The following is a 23,345-nucleotide window of genomic DNA, read 5'->3' as shown; positions in this document are numbered from 1 at the left end:
TACTTTTTGACATGCTCATATTAGTCCAGGACAACCATCGAATCCCTTTCCTACTGCTGTTATTCGAGCCCCACCAAAAACTGTTTATCATTCTTTCTAAGTTCTTGACATAAAGATTTGGGCAACATAAAACACGACATAGCATATGAGGGAACAACTTGAGCAACATTTCACAGAAGGACTGCTTTCCCAACACGCAACAAGCATTTCACACTCCATCCCTAAATTCTGTTCCAGAGGCGATCCTTTAAAAAGCTAAACACCTTTTTCTTCGACTTGCCAATAAGAGAAGGCAAGCCCAGGTATTTCCCTTCCCCTAAAACCCCATCAAATTTTTTAGTTCCATTTGCTTATCCATCCTTACATTTGCACTAAAGAATATACCCAATTTCTCTAGAAATTTATATCCAGCCCTGAGTGCACTTCATATTTCTGCAGAATTAATTTAATCTTTTTAACTTCCTCCATAGTTGCTTTACAAAAAAGAAAGCTATCATCTGCGAATAACGAATGAGTAACTGATGGAGCTTGCACATGAATACGACAACCATTAATAGTACCTTCCTCGGCTGCTTTTTATATCGAACAAGATAAACCTTCAACACATAATAAGAATAGATATGGCCACAGCGGGTCACCTTGGCGAAGCCCTCTCAACGGAACAATAGGGCTTCCCTGAGAGCCATTAAAATTTACTGAATATGAGACAGTCATCACACATAACATAATCCAGGCTATCCACTTGTCCAAGAATCCCATTTGTGTCGGTGCTTTAAACATCCCCAGTCTACACGATCGTAGGCCTTACTAACATCAAGTTTCAAAGCCACTTCCCCTTCTGTACCTCGTTTCTTCTGTTCCATATAATACAGCAACTCAAAAGCTACCAGAACATTATCCGTAATGCTCCTACCTGGCACAAACGCTGACTGATTTTCAGTAATGACATATGGCAAAATAACTCGAAGTTGATTTGCTAAAACCTTCGCAATGATTTTGTACAAAACATTACACAGAGAAATTGGACGAAGATCTTTCATGTTGTCTGCAATCTGCATTATCCTTCTTAGGAATCAATTAGTACTGCCTGCTGTGGGGAGCATAATTTGACTTGATAGGATCTCTGCTTCAAAATGCCATATCAAAATGTTATGCCCCACAGCATATCTACAGGCAAGTAAGGTTATGAGTAACTTGATCATCTAGCAATTTAATCTAGAAATATAAATAAACAGTAAAAGCATGACTAACATAGCCCATCTTATTTATACATTATATGTTTCTACACAAGAAGGATAAGCATCTATACATCAACTGACTGGTAAACTTATACAGCCTCACCAACTCATTATACTTGAATATGTTGGGTTTTGTGATCTTTTTGCAGTAATAAATTCTTTCATTCTTCGTACGCCTCAGTTTCTTCCAAGAAGCCAGTTTAGCACTCATTTTAAATAGACAGTTAAAAAATAAATGACAAATCTGTTTAAGTTAATTCATCAAGTAGTTCGAATACGGTCACTAGCTTTCTTTCTCTGCATATTAAGTCTATCAAAAGACTCCATGAGTCGGGCTCTGGTTTAAATCCCATGTTCATCATTCCAAACAATATTGTGGTTGCATCTGCTGCCCTTCCAGCTTTACACAGCTGTGCGAGCAATTCGTTTGATGTGGCAAAATGCGGCACAAACCCCCTGCTCAGCATCATGACCAACAATCCAGACGCCTTTTCTAGTCCTCCTTCCTTGCTCAAAGAATTTAAAACAATCCTATAACTTGCCTTGTTCAGAAAAATGCCCTTGAGGGGGAGTCTCTCGAGCATCTCAAGAGCCTCATCAAATCTATTATGGCTGCATAATCCCCCTAGTATAACATTAAAGATTACAGTATCAGTTCTGCATTCTTCCTGTTTCATCTCTTGCAGCACATCAATAGCTTCATCAATTGCACCAGATCGACACAGACAAGTAATCAAAGTTGTATAACAAATTTTATCAGGTTTGAGACCAGCATTCTTTATCTCATCAAAAACTTCCTTGACATCATTAAACCTACACTCCTTCAAAAACCCATTCATTAATGTCGAATAATTGATTATATTCGGCACACATCCATTCTTCCTCATGAAATCCAATATCTTCTTAGCTCGATCAACCTTCCCATTCTGACAAAACCCCGTGATCAAAACATTATAAGTTAATGCATCAGGCAATATCTGTTCCTTCGACACCATTTCCTCAAACAACTCAAACGCCTCCTCAAGTCTCCCTTTTACACAAAGCCCATTCATCAAAGTCGAGTAGGTAATCAAATTAGGACGGGAAACATCCGCCTTCTTCATCTCCTCCACAACTTCAAAAGCATAATCAAGATTACCTCTTTTACAATGATGCTTAACCAAGATATTAAAAACACAAGTATTCGCCGCAAAGTTACGATCTTTACTCAATTTCAACAAGAAACTCCTAGCTAAACCAACCTGATTAGCCTCCACAAGAAGATTCAAACAAGTACTAATAGCTTTCAGAGAAGGCTTCTCTCTCACAACCACCTCAATAGAATCAAACATCTCAACAACTTTATGAAACATCAATGATTTAGCATAATGGGTCATCAAATTCACAAAAATACCTTCATTAAACTTACAAGTTTCATAGCCCATCTGATGAACAAGCGCTTCAACAGCATGGAACTTCTTGAAAAGTGCGAGCTTGTGGAGAATGACGGCGTATGTGGAGTTGTTGTGATTGAAGCCCTTCTGGGCTGCTGCTTTGTTGAAGATGTCGAGGGCTTTTTGGGGGTTTTTTTGGTTTTTGATTAGAGTGAGGGCTGTTTGGTGGGAGATGAATTTGGAGGGTTTTGGGGGGGTGGGAGTGGGGGGTGCTGGGGGGGTTGGGGAGGGTTTGGAGGTGGGGTTGAGGTAGTGAAGAGGGGATATCCATGGGAGATTTGAGGGTGGTGTTGATAATTTTGGAGGAGATGGAGATGAAGAAATGGAGCGGGCAGAGAGTTTGAGTAAATTCATGACAGCAAATTGCTTCAATTTTGAAAAAGAAGGAACTTATATTTACCACTCAATCGATCACTGGAGTTGCCACTGAGCACAGTGAGTCAGTGACTATGAGGCCCCTTGTTAGATAACCTAGAATAATTTAAGATTTTTTGTTGTTCATCGCATAATTCAAGATTTCAAACCATATGAGCATATGAAAATAAATTTTGAGTCCAGTTTATACCCGACGAGGAACTCGAATTAAAAGAGTTTATGAGTCGTGAGAATAAATTTTGAGTTCAGTTTATAACCAATTCGCACTTCGAGTTTAGATTCAAAATTCGAATGTATTCTGCTATATATGTACACTAAAGCCATTCCCATCGTTGAATTACGAAAAATATTCTTTCTTAAAGCTACTTCTCCATTACAAAAAAAATCTTGCCTACCTCAAAAATTGTAAAAAAATAATAAAGGCGGAAGAAGGATTATATATGAAGATGATCCCCTTCATCGGACGTATAGAATTTGCAAACATGGGAAACCACGCATAAAATGGCAACGCTTTTCAGCAAAGCATAATAACCAAACACTCTTTTATTATCTCCACAAAGTTGGTTAAGAGGTTATAATATTTACATGTTTATATTTTGCAAATATAATTTCTTCTCCTTTCCCTCCCACTGCTACTTCATCTTGACTGATTTTCCTTTTCCAGGTCTTATCTACACTCCACACCAAAGGAATTGTATATTTCTCTCTTTTGCAACAGCTACGTACAAGTTGATCAATAAAAAAATGCCTCCAAAAACACAAACAGTTGAGTTGAAATTGATCCCTGCATACCAGAAGGAAGAAACAGTTAAATAGAGAAATAGAAGTATGTACTCTTTAGAACATGTCCGAGAAATAAATCATGCTCAACTGCATAATACTAGGCTCTGTTACAACTTAATAAGAAATTCTAATTTTTTTTTTAATTTTTTTTTGGAGATGGTCATGTGGGAACCGGAAAAGAAACACTACTAACACTTGAACACTTTTGACAAACTAAGGGAAAAGCGGAAACAGATTTTGGGAAGTGACAAATAGAGTCTAATATGACAACTGCACGTCAATGTCATAGTTTGAAATACAGAGGTGGACCAGAACAAATGCATTCTACCAATTAATAGTCATGTAATTAATGAATGCAAGGGCAAAAATATAATGGATGGAACTTTACCTGTTTGTGATGGTGTTGAGTAAACTATCACGAAGTAAAAGCAAAAACTCTATCTGCTATCTTTGTGCGACAAATTGGACACTCGATACATGCAACTGAACAAGATTTACACACTGCAAAGGGCTGGCATATGTCAGCAGTAAGTATTAAAAAATATGTAGCTAGAAATTGATGATCAAAATCTTACAACAAAAATGCTGGCAAGGAAGAAGCATAGCTGTAGTCGTTGATTCAAAACATATTTTGCATAAATGAGAATTTACATCTCCATTTGGCAAAGACGTGAGCTCTTTTTCCTTCATCTCTTGCATTCGAGCCTAAGGAAAATATTTTGAAACAAAAAATTAAAAAAAATACATTATCAAAGCCTATCGAAGGCTACAACTTTTAGATCACTCTAAAACTGTCTAACAACAATAATTATTTAGGTCTCAGGAACAGCAAACCAAAAATTTATCCATATCTCCCAGTCAGAAATAAGGTCTAGGCAAGAGCTTGGGGAGATGAGATGTACGTATAGGTACATATTCCATTAAAGAACAAAGAAGCAGCAAAATAAAATAATTAAAGAATGACTGATGCAAATGCATATACTAACAGAGACTTTACCTTCAACCTAGCAACAAGGGGTTCTTCCTTGGGAATCACATAACCTGACTCGATAACATCAGAAATTTGTCTCTCTTTAAGGACTGAGTTGATGATTTCACCATCATCTGTACTTGGGTTGCTCACATGGTCAATATCAATTGGACGTATCTCGTTAACCTTTGCTTCTTTGACAGCTCCAACCTCTTTCTTCAATTGAGCAACTAGAACCCACATATTTGCTAAATCATTTTCAAGAGCAGCCTCCCTTTTCTTACCCTCTTCAACTTTCTTCCTGCTTTCATTTTCTGTCAATTCCTTCTCAGCCAAAGCAGCCTCGAGGGCAGACTCCCTTTGCTTTCTTGCCTGTAACTCCAATCTTAGATGGTCTAGGTCAGGATTCCATGAGTCAAACTCATCAGTCACCATTCCTAAAACTTCATTTGACCGACTAGAAAGCCGTCCTCTTCTACCATGTCTCTGAGCATCACCATGCCTGCGGTTACCACCATTAGCATTTGCGCCAGAGCCTCTGGAGTTAATTAAATCACGAGCATTTATCAATTCTTTTTCCAGCTTTGCATTCTGTAACGAAAGCTTGGTGATTTCTCCAGCCAAATTCTTCAGTTCAGTGGCAGCAGCAGAAGCTAGTTCCTTCGCGTATGAAGCTTCTTCAGATAATTTTTGGTTCTGAACATATAATCCACTATTCTCCTCTGACATATGAATGTGTTCCAGCTTCAATTTCTCATTTTCAATCTCCTGCATATAGCACAATAAAGAGCAAATCAAGAAGCAAAACCCAACATATAGTTTATCCCAGTCAAACTAAAAGGGTAATGAGAAATATTACAATGGATTTAGAACAAATGAGTAAACAAACTAACATATTCAAGACATACACAATCCACCTACATAACTAGGAATGACATCACGATAATCCAGCAATGGAACTCTTCAAAAATTCATTTATTTTTAAAAATCTCTGTCTATGTTGGTTAGCTAAAGGCCCTACAAAACATTGTATTTACAATCCAAGATGCAAAATTTAGTTGGCACTAAACAGAAAGAACCAACAGGAGGCCAGACAGGGGAATAAAACAGTTATGCCGCAAACATTTAAGACCATACACTGTGATGTGCAGATATAGTCTCATCAACTTTTCTGTACATTTGCCAGTGACATATTGTCACTGATAATTATTTCAGAGTAGGGCCTCAGAAAAAATTGCCATGCATGTAGACAACCCTTTTATATTATAACATATCATCCTCCATGTGATCAATCTCCTATATATATCATGACCACACTGCATGCCAGTAGAAATAACAACAGATATAGCAAATCACCTGAACTTTTATTTTCTTTTTCAAATCATCGGCACATTCCTTAGGTCCACACTCATCAGACGACATGAAATCTTTGTCACCAACAGCCGAAGCCAGTTTTTGCTCTAAGAATTCAATTCTCTCTTGCAATTTTTTGTTCTCCGAGCACTAAGAAGGAAATACGTCAAAGGGGTATATAAAGGTAAAGAAGATATGTGCAGGTGTCAAACAAAATGTACCTCCATTTGGAATATTAAAAAAAACTAATTATCGTTACCTTGTTCTGCAATTGTTCCTGGAGTATACGGTTGTCTGCCGACTTGATCTACATTATAAACAAGACAATGTGACTGGCTAGCAGGAACAAGTAGCAGAAAGAATTATTAAATTGCTAATACCAGACAGTCCAATGATACATTTCAATTTAATACTCTGGCCTGGAACACATGATAAAAGCATGTCGACTTTGATGCTGATTTAAAAAACTGAAAATTGAAGATGTAATGGCTCACTAACCTCTAGGTCAAACCCCTTCTCATTACATTGAGTCATCAATCTCATTAAGGTCTGTGACATAATCAGAATAAATTAAATTAACATTGAGTTATCTACACATCATTATACAAGTGCAGAATGTCAGAAAGACAAACATACAAAACATAGATAGTAATAGCAAAAAAATTAAACAAACCTGCTGCATATCAGCTAGTGACGCATTTGCAACTGAAGATTCACTACTTTCAGTTATCCTCTGTTCTAACAGCCTCATTTGCTTGGTCTTCTCTTGAATCTCACATTCCAAGTTCTGAATCTGCATATCAGGAATGTTAATGAAATTTTCTCTAAAAGACTGATATTTTTACAAGCATGAATTTGCAATAAATTTCAAATATGCTCTCCTGGAGTAGCACATATAAGAGACAACCTTTATTAAAATGCCAAAACTTACTGGAAGTTGTCATAAGAGATTTGAGCTCTTACTTTAAACTAGCTTTTTAACCCGTGCAAAGCACGGGTTGTTTTAAATTATTTTTTCAATATATCTCATATTTTTTTGTTCATCTTTTCCAAATTAAGATTATTTGTGTTATAAACGTAATTTAAATGTAATATTTGTTTGTATTTGAAGTCATATCATGTGTATGTTAGGTTGTTCCTGCTTCCGGCTTCTTAGAGCATCTCCAAGAGCCTCTTCATTTAGGCTCCTAACTTGAGATTTGAGGAGGGAGAGGAAAAATGTTGCTCCAAGAGACTCTTAAATGGCTCTTAAATCTTAAGAGCCTCTTGTTTCTCTCTCCTCTCTCCTCAAAGTTAAGAGCCACCACATGGCTCCTAACTTATTTTTTTGCAATAAAAAAATCTTTCCATCCAATTCACCTCCATCTTTCACTCTCTTTTTTGTTGTAGTGGAGCCCAATATATGAATAAAATATGAAATAGAGAAGAGATGTAGAGAGTATTGTTGGAGTTCACACTCTTAACTTTGTTCTAAATTGCTAAGAGCCACATTTTTTATATTATATTTAGGAGCCAACAAGGAGGCTCTTGGAGATGCTCTTAGTTTCTACTTTTATTGACCCGTTTGTGTAAAAAGTCAAAAGCACATATAAGAAACCGAAAATTCCATCTTTTTATCAGGACTTCTACTTTCTTTCAAACACTTTAATAAACTTAAAGTCTAGACTTACTTCTCACTAATAGTCCACTTTTTTTTTAAGTAAGAAGTCACTTTTTTTAAGTTTATCCAAACGACCCCTATGCTGATGTATATATGTACACATATCGTCACTATAATAATATTTATTAAAATATAATTACAAAAAAATACACTATATAAATTTTTTATTATATAATTAAAATACCACTCACCTAAAATTATTGAAAATTTGTTTAAAAAAAATGAGGTTCTTGCCGAATTAGAGTCTTTGTCATATAGTTAAATATTATTTATAATCATTCTAATATATATATATATATATATATATATATGTATGTATGTATGTATGTATATGTATATATTAGAGTGTGTATATATATATATATAAATTTTATTAAATCATAATAATTAAATTCTAAAAATCAGCCGAATTAACGGAATAATCGATAATCGGACAAATTTTGATCCGATTTGGTAAAATCCGGTTAAATCGATGTCTAATTGGTAAGAGATTTGATTAATAGCTTGAAAATCAGCCAGGATATAAAAAATTACAAAATTTATGGGGAAAATTTAAAGTTTAAAAATGATTATATATTGTTTTAACATATATAATATTAAATTAATTTCAAATAATGATCATGTTTATTAAATCATAATTATAAATATTACTCCCTCCGTCCCTCCCATTTCTTTACACTTTCGTTTTTGGGGTGTCCCATCCAATTCTTTACATTTCAAAACTTACCAAAAATAGTTAATGGGTCCCACTACTTCTCCATTTTTCTTTCCTTTTCACACTACTTTTACTCCAATATCTTGTTTTTATACAATAAAAATCAATGGGTCCCACCACTTCACCCACTTTTCTTCCTCTTTTCCACTACTTTATACATATTTTTCCACTACTTTATACATATTTCTTAACCTCCGTGCTCAACCCATTTAATAAGAAATGGGAGGGACAGAGGGAGTATATATATACTTATATGTATATTGGAGTTTTAATTATAAAGTAATTAATGTATATTAATGAAGAGACATTAATGTCTAATAAATTTGTTAAAATAAAAAGTCAATAATAGCCTCACTATTTATGAATATATATGTATTGTGAGCAAGGGTAGTTTCGTCTCAACGAATTAAATTACTCACACTTGTTCTATTAGATATATAATAGATTAATATAAATACTTTAAATTAATATAGATAAACAGCTAGAAGGAAAACCAACTTGTATCGTTTTTTGCACTAGATGTGAGCATAAATAGACATATCGTCTGCTTGATAGTTCGTTTCCTAATTATTAGAGGGGTTCTGAAGGCTACATTAATCTTCAACTACTATAAAACAGTAGAGTGGGGTCAAAATATAGATGTGAACAAGACTGATACCATTAGAATAATAAACCACCTGCAGATAAGGTATAATCGTCAATTTATAAAAATATAAACAAGGGTGCAGGTACCCCAGAGCCACCACATAGAGCCCATCAAGTCATCAACCCTAGTGCAAAAATCACCCACAACATGTCTTAAGTGGAGGATGCTTCCGCAAACATCATTACACCTCTATGGAAGAAGCAAAGCTATTTGATTATATGATTGAAGCCTATATGCTAAGCATGTCAAAATAACTATCACCAAATTGTAATACAAGAGAACATGATGCAACAAATGGCATTAGATCAAGTGTAATGCTGAATAACTTTCATCAAACTTCTCACACAGTGTATCCATGCATATTCACAACATTGCTACCAATTATAATAAGATTTATTTTACCACTGAATGTTCTAGGTATGACTAGACATTGAAATAAAAATACCTGAGTTCTTGATCCCTCAGGATCATTGGCAGATTGCTCCATTAAACGCTTTAAGGTGCTGGTGCTGAAAGCAATCTCACCTGCTAGCATCTTGACTTGCTCAACAAGTAGGTCAATCTGATCTGACATCAACATACCTACCTACAAGCCAAGAGAGTAATAGTGGACATTAAGTCCAGTGATAAGTACCACTATGCCTCTATTGCAAGAAACAATTTAAAGGATCATTAACAAAATAATTGTAAAGTAGATAAGTAATAATATTCAGCTTGCACTACAGTGCACAGGAAATGTAGAGCAACAGAAAGTATGTGTATGTGTCTACCTTCAAGTTAAAATAATAAAATAAGAGAGGTAATAATGGAGCATGAACATACTTTGGAACCACACGATGACCCGCTGATAAGTTCCCCAGTTTGAAGTGATTCAGTCATTGTACTGCCTGGTGTAGACAGATCATCATTCGACTTGCTGGAAGATTTTTGCTTTGAATTATAAGATTCGATTCCTATGGTATTTTGATTTTCACCATCCATGAGTACTGAACCATCACCTAGAACATCCAGCTTCTACACAGAAATACATGTGAATTTAATGTAAGGGAAAAATATTTAAGTTACTTAACGATGCCAAACAAGCTAAAAATAAGCTTCTCGTATTTTAATATTAGGGAACAGTTTTGGTTTGGCATTTTACACATTACCATAAAAGATCTGTATTCTAATCTGAGCATGCAAATCCAAAAGGTACTAACATGTACATCACAATAGTAAACTGGATAACTTACATCATCTTCGCCAACAGAAAGACTTCCCTGATGACCAGAAATCTCACTCAAACCAGGAATTGAATTTTTAGATGAAACGAGTATCAATTTGGTCAGCCTCTGGATCCTACTCATCAAAGCAGCCTTGGCTTCTTCCTCTTCTTCCAATCTTGATTGCATTTTCACTTGTCCTTCTTCCAGCTTAATAACAAAAGTAAGATGATTGTCATACAGGAAGAACCGAAGTTTAGCTATCTGACCAATAGAAGAAGTTAACTTGCAATGTAAATAAATAAAATTTGTTACTGACATAATTCGCGACAGCAACAAACCGTTAGCAAATCACACTTGCATACCCCCTCTTTAAATGGCAATTAAAAAACGTTAGAAGGATATGGAGGAAAATAGGTAAGATGAAACCTTTTGTTTTAAGGTCATAATTTCCTCAGGATGGATTCCAACAAGCATACCCCTCCTTAGCTGATCCAGCTCATCCTTAAGTACAGATATTTCTCTTTGATACTTCTTGATCAGTGACTTTTCATCAATTATCTAGACCAAAACATATTTTAAATGCACAGTTGAAGTTTCGCATTTGATCAAATAAAATTTTCCATCTCTAACACAAACCTTATTCCGCGAGGCATAGATTTCAACACGTTTTGCCCTGCTTGCGAATTTCAGTGTGTTATGAGTTTCCTCCATATTACTTGATGCAGGAGTAATCGTGCAGATAAGCTGAAGAAAGCAAGTTCAAAGTTAATATTCGATTATGTCAATACTATTTTCTTCCAGTGCCTTGCAGGTACAGGTGAAAGGTGAGAGATGTAGGCTTATTGAAATATGCACACATAGCTTCTTGCAGAAAGACGGGTAAATGTTTTACAGATAAGATCAAACCAGTTTTGAGTGGTAAATAACAGTAGTCTAACATACCGAAACATGTCCGTGCCCACTAAGGGAGGATTGAAGGAGGCGAGTAAGTTTAGAATCTCGATATGGTACATGAGATGCCTTGCCCTCACTAAGCTTACCAATCACCTTAAAGTCAGATATACACCAAGTTAAAACATGAAAAACAAGAACAATAGCTTTTTGAGCATGAGTATAGACTAACAAGAAGCATAAATAAGTAGGAGGGATCTCCAAAAATTGTTGAATTATGATTTAGAGGGTCCCTTACATCTATTTTATTCATAACAGAACCTATTAGAAGCTTACCGTTCCGAGTGTCAAAAGACTTTTGTTTATGTACGATCCTTCCTTCCTCCTTAGACCAGTAGTTTCAGTTTTTGAGCTCTCAGATCCAGCAAGATCTATTAGATTCTATATTAGGAGAAAAGAGGGCATTGAGATACAGGGTACCAAAGAAGAAAATATATACTTTTAAAATGGCAAATGTTGATAGAGTAAATAGCCATACAAGTTGAGAGAAGATCACTCCATCGTATTCATCACCATGGGCACTACTTTCAATCATCTGAAAACATGCAGATATATGAAAGAGTGCTGATTGTGTATTGACATTAATATGTGGCTTAGAAAGGCTAATATATATCAGGAATGTAGATGTTGCATGAGAGCAGATATTGCAAATAAAGGGAATGGCACTAAGGAAACAAATGATGGAAAAACAATCTAGCTGCCTTTGACATATATGAGAAAACCAGATAGGAAACGAAGAAAAGTATATACGTTTAAAACATGAACGATATGATTATAAGTGCTAAAGTGTGGAAAGCTAAACAAACCACAAACAAGATGTACGTTATGATAATGCATAAAGGGGATCAGAACACAGGATAATCTGAAGAAACATCTGACATGATAGTGTACAAAAAGACTATAGGATTCACTACTTAAAAGCTAGAGCAAACAATAAAATTGTCAGAATGTCAAATCCATACCAATGTGAAAATTGTGTGACTGCGGCTACTAAAAAGGTTAAAATTGTTTGAGCCAACATGCCGGTGCTCTGCCATCAAAAGAAAATTGTTATAAATCGTAGATCAGACCTTAAAAATACTCCTAAAATTAAGCTAGGAGTAGAATCCATAGAGACACACATCTTCTGCGGGGTGTTTTTTTTCTTTTTGCTAAATCTGCAGGTTTTGTTATAGATATAGATATATATTAAACTTTCTTTAATACCTTCTCCAGCAGCAATAAAGGAAAGTGCATGCCCAGGTGACAAGACAACTTCTTCCTTTATACCCTCGACATACGTACCCTGTTGAGAGAGAGCTTTAATTAATGATATAGCCAACTTACAGCAAGAAAAGTAGTAAGTATTCGAGTTAAAATTTAAACTATTTATCATACGGAAACACAAATTAATCTATATTTTAAATTAGATGATTTGTCAAAGAATACTGCACCAAAAATAAAAAATAAAAAAAGCAAACCATCTCCATTTCAGGTAGGACTTCCGAGAAAAATAAAGAGGCAAAGGGACTATAGATACCTGTGCATCTTCTCTGACTCGCAAGTTTTGCCCAGTTGGATCAAGCAAGTCATTTATCACCTGAATTCCAAAGGATGTTCTATATTAGAAACCAGTATCATACCCTTGTAAGAAAACACACACTAGTAATATGTTTAAGAATGAGGGCTAGCTATACAGAGACCATAAAAGAATGCAATTGGTGTATTAAAATTGTGATAAAGAAATACACTATAATATAGAACATATGATATTTTAACATTTTGATTTTGGAACAGCATGTTCATCACATTTTGGATGAAGATTAATCATACCCACAACTATGTGCTACAATCTTGAAAATGCATAGCTGACCTCATTATAGATTTCAAGATAGGATACGCGGAGCAAGAATTCCCTTCCCGGTGTCTGGAAAAGTAAAAAAACTTTGAATCAAAACAAGATCAAGGATTACAATTTACACACATAAATATTCAACAGAAATGTTGCTAACAGCAAAGCAACATCAATAACTTGGTCGAATGCTATCCAACGTACTACACACTGATATAAGGTACATATAAGTCTTGCATGTGACTTACATCTTGAATGATGCTGAAGACATCTTTTATTGCCAAAGGTATGATACCTGGAGAATTTTGATCTCCCTGTAGGGAAAGTTGGTGAAAAGTAAAAAACATCAAAAACTATGGTTCCATCAACAATGTCAAAGATAATATCAGTTTTAAAAATTATCAAGACAAGACCAAGTCCCAGGAGGAGCATAATCACATTCACAGGATAAATAGACACACCGGAAACATATGTAATTAGAGATACTTTGTACTAATGTTAATAAGGGTTCTTTACAGAGTAATATACATCATATAAGTGAACACTACACATGCTTATATCCAGATAATGCAACTAATGGAAGCCGATGTGCAGTCATTCATAATACAGCATATGTACCAGAATAGTTCATTGTTTTCTGAAGTCCTACAAGGAATTTAATTTTGCTGAGCAACGATCACTAGAACAAAATGCTAGAACTGCCACTCCATGTCTTGATTCTCATTGATAAAAGTACTCCGAACTAATTTAATATAAGCACCACTGATAACCAAAAAAATAATCTCATTTGCATGATTATCGAAATTACTACATGTAGTACATGTGATAAATTAACCAAGGAAGGCCAAGTATCACAGATGATTAAGACAAACTTACATGCATAGTATGTGTCTTTCCACTGCTTGTAACACCATAAGCAAAAACAGTTCCTACAGCATCAGAATTCTTTGCATTAGTGTAAATAAATAATAATCGCAACTCGCTTAGCTCTTAACTTGGAATTTAAATTATTAGCCGTACAATTTCTTTGCTCTCAACTAAGAATGTTGTCACTTACACATTAGCAATGTGCTCAAAAGTAGTGTCTATAATTAGAATGATGAATGAGAGTAACTCATACCATTGATACCCTCCATTGCATTTTTTACAACAGGTCGGCCAGCTACTTCGTAAACTTCCTGAGTAGCCGTAGAAGGTCCAAATACCTTATCTGCCATATGAAAAATTAGTAAAACAGATGCGACAAAACCAGATACTGTCAGTCGCTAAAACTCTACTAGTCACTTCAATTGCATGTTCTCAGCTAACCAATCAGTATTACTAACGACTACTCTCGGTCATCGCCTAAAATATATACACTAATATTTATAAAAAAACGTACAAATCATACCAAATGCATAAGAAGTCATCGGATTATACTCATTCCGAACAATTTTATCACCATCAGCATACCAAGCAAGTTCATCACCAATCTGATACTCCCGTTCACTACCACAAGACATTATAATCATTTCAAATTCAAACTCATATCCAATTCATAAACCCTAACCAACTCGAAAACAGATCTAACTAATCGAATTTAATCAAATCAAGTCAAACACTAATACCTCAACGGCCGAAACCGAATCGTGACCGAAATGCTATCACCGCCGGATCGCGAAGAATCCACCGGCGACTCCAACTCCTCCGGCGACGGATAATTCACCGGCGTCCGAGCTCCGTAGCCTGAGTTGCTGTAACTCCGACTCGGAGTGACCGATCTAGTATTATAACCGCCATTGCTCGAACTGTAAAACGACGTCGCGGAGGAAGAGCAGGACCGAGGCATGAGCTTTCCGAATGAATTCGATGAAGATGATGATGAGAATGGAGGCGTTGAGTGCTTTCTGTGTTGATACGGTGAGTTGCTTCGTCCTCTACCAGACATTTGCCCTAATTAGGTGTACTGTGTGTATATATTGTATCTGTCTATCTATCACAATTTTCACACACACTGAGTGATTGTGTGTGTGAAGAAGATGAGAGAGATGGAGAGGGAGAGAGAAAGACAAAGAGAGAGTATAATCCAAGTAAGAAGAATGTGTCAGAGATTCACATGGTGTGATTCACTAAAGTAAAGTTGTGGAAGAAGAAGAACATTGTCCATTTTTTTATATTTTAGTGAGAGAGATGCTGCGTGTGTGTGTGTATTCGAGAGAGGCAGAGAGAGAGAGGAAGGAGGGAGGGATGAATTGTGTGTATACTATGAGAGAGAGAGAGAGAGAGAGAGAGAGAGAGAGATTTCTTATGGTTGAAGATGCCAAAAGGACTGGAGTGAGTGGGGAGGAGGTAGCAAAGAAAGTGACGGATAAATTTATTATTATTTTAATATCTTTGCAATGTTTTATATTATTTTATGCTCCCAATTTACAGATACTAGCTGATGTGGCAACTGTTTAAAAATGGTGGAAAAGGACCCGCGCTAAACTAGAATAGAGGGGAGGTGTGTTTGTTTTCAAAACTTTGGTGTAGAAGCGGGAATAATTACGGTGCCTGTTTTTACAGTACTTGATTTACTTTTTATCTGGATAACAAATCCAAATTTAGTGTCAATTTAATTCCTGTATATATATTAAATTACTTTTTCCCACAAGAAAATCAATTTTCATTAATTGTTAAAATTATACCAATAAGTTCGTCAAATAAGTTCAGCTATTATATGATTATATCTCGCTCACAAGATAATGACACGTTCTATTCGACGATCATTCCACAGATTTAATAAGCATATTTTGATCCTTTAAACGTGGTGAAATCTACGATCTTCAATCACTCTACCTAGATGTGACAAGTTAATGATCAAGATTGAGTGGCTTGTGCCACCCTCAAGAAATCAGTATCAACATCAAATATTGTTGTAGTGCATCTCTCTAATCCAGCTTAATGCTGCCCTAATTCTTGTAATTTCAGCCAATTTTAGAGACTTTTTCTTGTAAGCATCTTGATGACGCCTCTATTAGTTGTCTGTAGTTAATTTTAGCTACAAAAGCGTGGCTAAGCAAGTAGGATGCTCAAAAACAATAGAGTCAGAATTAACCTTAAATTTGTTATTTTATGATAACTGTCAGTATTTGTGACCATGCATCTTGAGTCATATATTGAAAAAAAATATTGAAATATTTGTCTTTGAACACTCCTCCTATGTTGATTCCACACTAAATCCTCTTTTGGAACATCCAATTGTGTACGTCTCGTAATATAATTTCTCCATTCCGTATCAGTCTATCAGATGCCTTAAACAACTCTATAATATAGGGTGTTGTTTTTTCTTAGAACCATTATCCTACAAACTCTTAGAACCTTCTAGTATTTATAAGAGTTCTGCAGTAGAATTATACATGCAAAAAGTGTCGTGTTTATGTATTATATTTTAAAATTATTTTTGAACACACACAACGATGTAAGAAAATACTTATTTAGATTCAGATCCCGAAAAACTATTTAAAATTTAGAATTTTGCAACAGAACCTTAGCGATTCTATGATTCTATTTTAAGTATCGGTTCTCTTTTGAGCGTGACCCCTGTAGTATATCCTAAATGACACCGGTTATAAGAAAATATTGGATTAAGAAGGGAGCAATTATACTAAATGCATGTACTTTTGTGTAAATTTATAAATATTAATTATATTAATCAATATATAGTAATTCTCTCTAGATTCATATATGAATTTATAAAAAATTACTATTTTATGTATTTATTTGAGATTTTAGCTATTTTTATATTGATTTAGAGTCTGTTTGGTATTGTTGTTAAAAATTGTGATGTTGTCAAAAAAAGTACAGGTAAAAAAAGTGATGTTGCAGATTTCAGAAAATTGTTTAGTATTCCCTCTGCCTCTCTCATTTCTTTATACTTTTTTTGCATTACTCGACACGCATTTGAAGGCGCATAGTAAGCATAGTTTCATATTTTATTTTATTTTTGAAAATTTTCGTTTTTTATAAATATTTAATCAGAAGAAAAAAATTCAAAATAATCTATGAAACTATATTTTATGAGAGCGCTATAATGTGTGTCGAGCCCTCGTCCTCCAATGTGAACAATTGAGGGGGACTGATGGAATAATTCTTTTATATTTACATATTTTGAGTTATAATATAAGAAATAATGTTTTTGATGAGTTTTGGTAGTAAAACGACAGTTCCCCATAAAAGTTGAAAAACAACTTTTTATAAACATATGAGAGACTTGCTTTTTCAAAATTAATTTCGAATTAAATTTTTTTGTTGAAAAAAATATTTTTAAATTTATCAAATAATTTTTCATCTATTTTTTTATGAAAAAATCTGGTATTGATCTATGCAGGAGCAATACTAAAAGATATCTAGCCTTTTACTCTATAAAATAATCAGAGATTAGAACAGGATGTAAACTGAAGAGTGCGGTTTGGTAAGAAAAGTGGAAAAGAAAGACAGGATGAGATTTCACGTGAGAAGGGAGGAGGGTTCATTAAAATGTTGCATCTTTATACAGCGAACATGTATTAAGACATGAAAAAGTGATGACGACGGTATAATGCAAATATCTATTTTTTAACGAGATGCTGATTTTGATGTAAAGCTCAGTGCGAGTGTTAACGTAACGTCTGGACTATAGAGTCCACTGGTGTGTTTTTTTGTTTTTCGTTTTTTCAATGGGACCTGTTTTAATCGACTTTTCTCGGCATCGACATGAGTCACATGACAGATGGTCGTTACTCGTTACCATACAGATAAAATCATAAATAATTATATCATTTTACAAATTAAAATATTTGATAGATTTATTGGATTACAAATGGATTAATCTTTATCAATGCATTACTTGTGCTGATAAAATTGAGACAAATTTAGTTGTTAACAATTGTTTTCAAGAATAGTTTGTGAGCGTCTAACTTTTTGTAAATATAGAACTTCATTGATCAAACTTCTATATTGTCGATACAAGAAATTAGAGATGCTCTAAATTTTGCTCCAGAGAGAACCCTCGGAATCGACACCATATTCGAATCATTTTATTATTCGGTCGCAACGATAGAAGAGACTATAAGTCTACACATATATACAATTATTACGAAATCCAGAATTTGATTTGTGTCTTATTCTTCATCAATCCTATAGTTAAATATTGATGTGGTTGTTTCAACTAAGTAGTGGTTAAAATAAGGGATAAACAAGGTACCTACTATATATACATCATCATAGATGAATGAATGAACTAGATAATATTTTGACAAAAAAAAAAGAATGTTGTTTCATTTTAGAATCAACTTAATATTCACACGAAACATAATTGCATATTTTATGGTTTTTCGTTAACGTTTAGTAAAAACCTGAAATTGAGCCTCGGTTATAGGACTTTATATCTAGCCAAATTTCAAACCGGATGTAATTCGAGTTGAGTTTAATCGAATTGGTAAAAATTTGAAATTGAGCATTTTGTCATAGAATTCTAATTCGGACCGAAGAAGTCGAGTTTTGAGCCGGGCATAATTCGAGTCGCGTCGTTTAACCTTTGTCCGAACTCGACTCGTTTAACTTTACGAGTTGAGTCTAGCTGACTCGTTTAGCTAAACTAGCCGCCGGTTCATTTCATTTTACACTTAATCGAGTTTAAATTTTTACCTGAAATTGGCTTGTTTAATTTTACGAGTCGAGTCTAGCTCGTTTAATTAAACGGGTATGATATCTTGTTCGACTTCGGTTCGTATATGAACTTGAGCCAGGTCGAATCTTATTAAACGAATTTAGATTTGAGCTGCTCGGAGCAGTCGACTCAAATTACAAACCTACTCTTATCTCTAAAAATTAATGAATTACAAGATTGTTTATTTCAAATTTTGATTTCGAGCTCAGTTTGGGAGTGGTGCATTCAGTGAATAGAAAATAAAATTACGAAGGAGGAAGAGTGAAAAGCAAGAAACGGAGCAGCTGAAGTTTTCATGATTAAATGCATGTAATAATATTTATATACACAAGGTTGGTTTGGTTTGAAAGCCACATGCAAACTTCTTTATTTTACCGTCAATGAGGTGGTCCTGCTCCTGGCTAGTAACGTGAGTGTGACTTTACTCTTCAGCAGTTGTGACGTTTTGACAGTTCAAAGTGTTAAAAAGGAATGTAAATACGAATGTGAGATTGTGCAACACGTATGCTCTGAGGTTAATTTTCTGTTAGAACGAAATGTATTGAGATGTTGTGCTACCAGTTTTTGAAGGTCCGGATATTTGGTATAACAAAAAATGATAAAATTCGGTACATAAATTTATATAGGAATGGTATGGAATTATGAATGAGTTGCGAGCATAATTCATTTTATTATTAATTTTTGAGATTTTATAAGAATCGATGACCAATTTTCGAAAGGTGTTAATGATATTTTTATCCTGAAAGTCCATTCTATGTCGATGTATTTGGAACTTTATAGCAGCAGTCAGAAGTTAACTCATGGGCTGGCCCAAATTTGGCTGACCCATATAATGAAGGCCTCCTCCAATAGTCCAATATATACATGCTCCATGTAAAGGTACGCTAGAAGCCTAGAATTGATGAGAAGTGTCCAACAGTATGTATAGTTTGGTAATGTCTCTCGCATTGTTGTTGCTATGCAATAGTAATAGTTTTTTAGTTCAAAAACTTTTTTCGAAAAATTAAGTCCTTCTATAATTTCATAAACAGTTATTTTTCAATTTTTACTAGAAGTTATAATAATTTCAGTATCAAATCTTATTAAAAATCTTACTTTTTATAATATAATTCAAAAATATATGAATTATAAAAAAAATTATTGAACAATTATCACATTTTTATAACAACATCTTTTCTCATAGCATAACACTCCTTAATAGAAACTCCAGAACATAATCAATTTAATATAGACTCCAACAAATCCATTTTATTTCCAAGTGCATAGCTTGTTTGATGATCATAAAGCCTGCAAAAAATGGAAAAGCTACTTTATGCTCAAGGCTTGTCCACGTGCAACATACTCACCTCACACCAAATTCAATATACGAATTCCCTGAATAAATAAAATAAAATAATAAGTAAATGTACTTGTACATATCTTATCAGTTGTTCTTTCGCCACTCTCCGTTCCACTTCTAGTTTTCTCCATGTACATCTTCATAGTGCTCATATTCTCCAACTCTTCTTCTCTCCACATACAACATGTCTTTCTTCTTTTTCTGCGTTTTGCCTAGACATAATTAAATACTTTTAAACATAATTATCTTCACTTTGATCATCTATGAGTACATCTCTCCCTCCACATGTTGCTCTAAATCCCCAAGCCCCCGAATACTTCCCATCAACTTTTACATACTACGTCTTCTTCGTCCCCCATATTTACCCTCTTACCCTCTACAACATCAACAATTACCATGCTCAGCCGCCGCCACAAGCTCCACACAACCAACTGAAGAGTCAAGAAACGGGTCAAAGTCATCAGCGGCGAAGATTTGGCGGTGCATGCAGCAAAACTAGGTTTATGAACACCAAGGGGTATACTAGGTTCGAGAGGGGCAAAAGGGGAAATAAAGATGATGTTGAGGACAAAGATGGATGTTTCAGAGTTGTTCAGACATGTGTTATGGTTAACAAGAGACAAAAGCCAGTTATGCCCTTGGAATACGGAGAAGAAAACTTGGATGTTGGTGCCAATATCACTACTGTCATGATCAGAAATGTGCCCAATAAATTGACGTATCAAACTTGAAACCCTCATTGTTATCTCATTTATTTCAATTTATTCGATTTGTTTTTTCCCATTAATTACTGATTTTCGGGTTTGTGTTTCGGGATGATGGTACAGGCGAGATGGGCTGTTGATTCTGCTAGACAAGCATTGCATGTTGATGAATGAAGGTGGGAAAGACTGCGGAGATGGGAATTACTCGGCTTATGATTTTGTGTATCTTCCTATCGATTTTCAGTAAGTTTGTGAATTTTTTGCGGAGATGGGAATATTTTTCACGTCGAATTTGCCAGGTTTTCTTGTAGTGTTTGTTGTTATTCAGGAGGTTTTGGTCGGTTTTGCAGAACTGGAGTTAACAAAGGCTATGCATTCGTGAACTTCACCAACAAAAGAGGTGTCAAGATGTTTTACAATGAGTTTCATAACAAAGCATGGGATATTGGTTTTAAAACCCCAAAGATCTGTGAAGTTGTTTGTGCTAAGATTCAGGTATTATTGATTTATCTGTCATTCGAAATAAGATTGGTTTTACCGTAGAAAATAGTGGGTTTGTATAGCTAAGCTTTTTTTTTAAAAAAAAAGTTTATGGACTTATCTGCTTAGTTCGTACCGTTTGTGTAGAAAACTTATACCTCAATTTCTATTCTGATTTATAAGTTAGAATGTGCGAAGTTGAAAATAGTAACTTCTAACTTTTTCAGGGACTTATTTTAATTTTATATCCATAATTTTTTATATTTAATAGATTATAAATATCAAAAACATTATACAAACTCATAAATTTAAAGTTGGTTTTCATTTATAACCCGCTTCTTACATATAATGATATAAGCAATAAACTTTTTTTGAAGTTAATCCAAATGGCTCAGTGTGTTTTTTTTTATTAGGGGAGAGAGGGACTCGTTAAGCACTTTGGAGGAACCCTCTTCATATGTAGCAGTGATGAGTACTTGCCGGTATGCTTCAGCCCAGCTAGAGATGGGTCAGGGATGGCAGTGAAAGAGGTCATAGTTGGGAAGCGCAGCTCCCAAAATCTTCCTCTACAGACAACCCAAAAGGTCAGAATTTCACCATACCTGATGGTACTCCTATATGCGCATGTCCACTGTGCGCGACTACACTGTTTCTGGGCGCCATCATGATTTCATTGCTATGATTAGTGGGAAACTTGAGTTGATATTCAAAAGCTAGTCAGAGGTGTACAGTTTGCTTGCATATTTTTGTCATATCTAGTGTTCTGGAAATGGCATTTCTGACAGTAAATTTATACTATAGGTGTGGGAAGGGTGCAGGCAGTGGAAGAGCAACAGTTGGGGAGCAGGAACACAGCTCCAGAAATCTTTCTGAAGATTGGCTCACAAAATCAGGAAATCAGGTTGTAGACTAAATCTTTACATGATTTAGTCTACTTGCTGATTTGACAGACACAAATCAATCTATCAGACATCGTTCCATGTCCACTGAAAACAACTCTTTTGTGTGAGTAGTTTATGCTTGTTTTGAGTTTCTAGTTTGGGAGTTCTAGATGGTGTTGCTCTAGTTTAAGCTAGAGGGGTAATGTTATGTTTTTGTACATATCAAGTGTGTAGCAAGAGAGAGGGTTCATCATCTTGGTGACTAGCCCAGCTTTGTAGCTTCATGTAAGCTATGTAGATGGTGATGAGGAGAATACCAGCCCTCTTTTTTTGTGCCCAGGAGGGGAGTTCTGCAAATCTTCTCTATGTTGTTCACCCTCGTCAAGTTGTTTCTTCTTGTCAACTTGTTCTTATGTGAAATTTCAGTTTCCCGGAATACTTGGTAGCAGGCCAATTAAGGTTTTACAGGCCGCCAAATATTCGTAAATTATCAGCTGTTTTTATACATCCATTTTTCCGCGTTTTAGACACTTATTCTAGTGATTTTTATCGTGTGTGAAAAAATATTGGTTGTTAGTAACAGTCAATTCTTAGAGGAAAAAATAATTTATTGTTAATGACAATCAATTTCTATAGATGATCCTTATGCGGAATATCATGATGATGTTAGATAAGTTTGTTGTTAACAAAGATCATTAACAGGTGATTATAAATTAGTCCAAATACTAGCAACCACCATTTCATTTTGTAATCACTTTTACTTGGATGAGAAGTATTTTTATTGATTTTAACATCATAAATAATGGTGACACTATACATGTATAAATAATTCTCCTAATAAAGTCCTCAAAGACAGTTATTAGGACGAGTTCAAGACAATAAATATTTTGACCTATATTCATAAAATCAGTCATTTTCTCATCTTAATGAAAAAAATAATTACTAGCAGACGACAAAGGCCCTAAATATTTTGGCCTGAGCTCATAATTTCGGTAATTCTCATGTTTAAAAAGGCACATACACAAAGTAGTGCAGTACTCCGTACGTTAACATTATCGGTCGAGATTAAAAATTATGGTGGATTACTAACGACATATTATCGTTGATATTTTT

The 23,345-nt window shown here is 34.8% G+C and overlaps 3 protein-coding genes across 4 annotated transcripts; 1 reads left to right on the top strand and 2 right to left on the bottom strand.

Moving 5' to 3' along the window:
• Positions 1 to 1,132: 1,132 nt before the first annotated feature.
• LOC108200618 (pentatricopeptide repeat-containing protein At5g18475) lies at positions 1,133 to 3,172 on the bottom strand. The gene has a single exon (XM_064084124.1). It carries the CDS (start codon positions 3,023 to 3,025, stop codon positions 1,487 to 1,489), a length of 1,539 nt encoding a protein of 512 aa, XP_063940194.1. The 5' UTR covers positions 3,026 to 3,172; the 3' UTR covers positions 1,133 to 1,486.
• A 399-nt stretch (positions 3,173 to 3,571) lies between these two features.
• LOC108202933 (kinesin-like protein KIN-7D, mitochondrial) lies at positions 3,572 to 15,459 on the bottom strand. 2 transcript variants are annotated; one of them, XM_017371558.2, is made up of 25 exons: positions 14,768 to 15,459; positions 14,551 to 14,648; positions 14,281 to 14,370; positions 14,037 to 14,089; positions 13,409 to 13,474; positions 13,182 to 13,235; positions 12,849 to 12,908; positions 12,536 to 12,614; positions 12,292 to 12,359; positions 11,808 to 11,864; positions 11,606 to 11,710; positions 11,321 to 11,425; positions 11,015 to 11,122; positions 10,805 to 10,936; positions 10,406 to 10,585; positions 9,996 to 10,187; positions 9,619 to 9,759; positions 6,826 to 6,945; positions 6,651 to 6,701; positions 6,412 to 6,459; positions 6,156 to 6,302; positions 4,827 to 5,567; positions 4,405 to 4,534; positions 4,218 to 4,330; positions 3,572 to 3,830 (listed from the first exon to the last, which is right to left on the bottom strand). In XM_017371558.2, exons 1-24 carry the CDS (start codon positions 15,085 to 15,087, stop codon positions 4,245 to 4,247), a joined length of 3,231 nt encoding a protein of 1,076 aa, XP_017227047.1. In that variant the 5' UTR covers positions 15,088 to 15,459; the 3' UTR covers positions 3,572 to 3,830; positions 4,218 to 4,244. The 2 variants fall into 2 exon arrangements, with proteins under 2 accessions (XP_017227047.1, XP_063940193.1); XM_064084123.1 differs by lacking the exon at positions 11,808 to 11,864 and having other exon boundaries at positions 14,768 to 15,237.
• Positions 15,460 to 20,430: 4,971 nt separating this feature from the next.
• On the top strand, positions 20,431 to 22,718 carry LOC108200984 (uncharacterized). Its single transcript, XM_017369270.1, has 6 exons — positions 20,431 to 20,885; positions 20,995 to 21,114; positions 21,222 to 21,366; positions 21,765 to 21,859; positions 22,153 to 22,252; positions 22,659 to 22,718. The coding sequence occupies exons 1-6, from the start codon at positions 20,431 to 20,433 to the stop codon at positions 22,716 to 22,718; spliced, it is 975 nt and encodes a 324-aa protein (XP_017224759.1).
• The last annotated feature ends 627 nt before the right edge of the window (positions 22,719 to 23,345 follow it).

This window comes from Daucus carota, chromosome 9 (genome assembly GCF_001625215.2).
Source record: "Daucus carota subsp. sativus chromosome 9, DH1 v3.0, whole genome shotgun sequence".
NCBI lineage: Eukaryota > Viridiplantae > Streptophyta > Magnoliopsida > Apiales > Apiaceae > Daucus > Daucus carota.
The sequence above is the reverse complement of the archived record's forward strand: the minus strand, read 5'-3'. Positions and strand labels throughout refer to the sequence as shown.

What these genes read in the sequence shown, in the direction of transcription:
- LOC108200618 (XM_064084124.1), bottom strand. Translation starts at nt 3,025, where the DNA reads ATGAATTTACTCAAACTCTCTGCCCGCTCCATTTCTTCATCTCCATCT.
- LOC108202933 (XM_017371558.2), bottom strand. Translation starts at nt 15,087, where the DNA reads ATGTCTGGTAGAGGACGAAGCAACTCACCGTATCAACACAGAAAGCAC. An exon ending in CACTAGCTGATATGCAGCAG is followed by an intron (nt 6,702 to 6,825) that starts GTTTGTTTAATT and finishes ATTATGTCACAG; the next exon opens with ACCTTAATGAGATTGATGAC. An exon ending in CCCTTGTTGCTAGGTTGAAG is followed by an intron (nt 4,535 to 4,826) that starts GTAAAGTCTCTG and finishes TATTTTCCTTAG; the next exon opens with GCTCGAATGCAAGAGATGAA.
- LOC108200984 (XM_017369270.1), top strand. Translation starts at nt 20,431, where the DNA reads ATGAGTACATCTCTCCCTCCACATGTTGCTCTAAATCCCCAAGCCCCC. An exon ending in TTGTTTGTGCTAAGATTCAG is followed by an intron (nt 21,367 to 21,764) that starts GTATTATTGATT and finishes TTTTTTTATTAG; the next exon opens with GGGAGAGAGGGACTCGTTAA. An exon ending in TCACAAAATCAGGAAATCAG is followed by an intron (nt 22,253 to 22,658) that starts GTTGTAGACTAA and finishes GTGAAATTTCAG; the next exon opens with TTTCCCGGAATACTTGGTAG.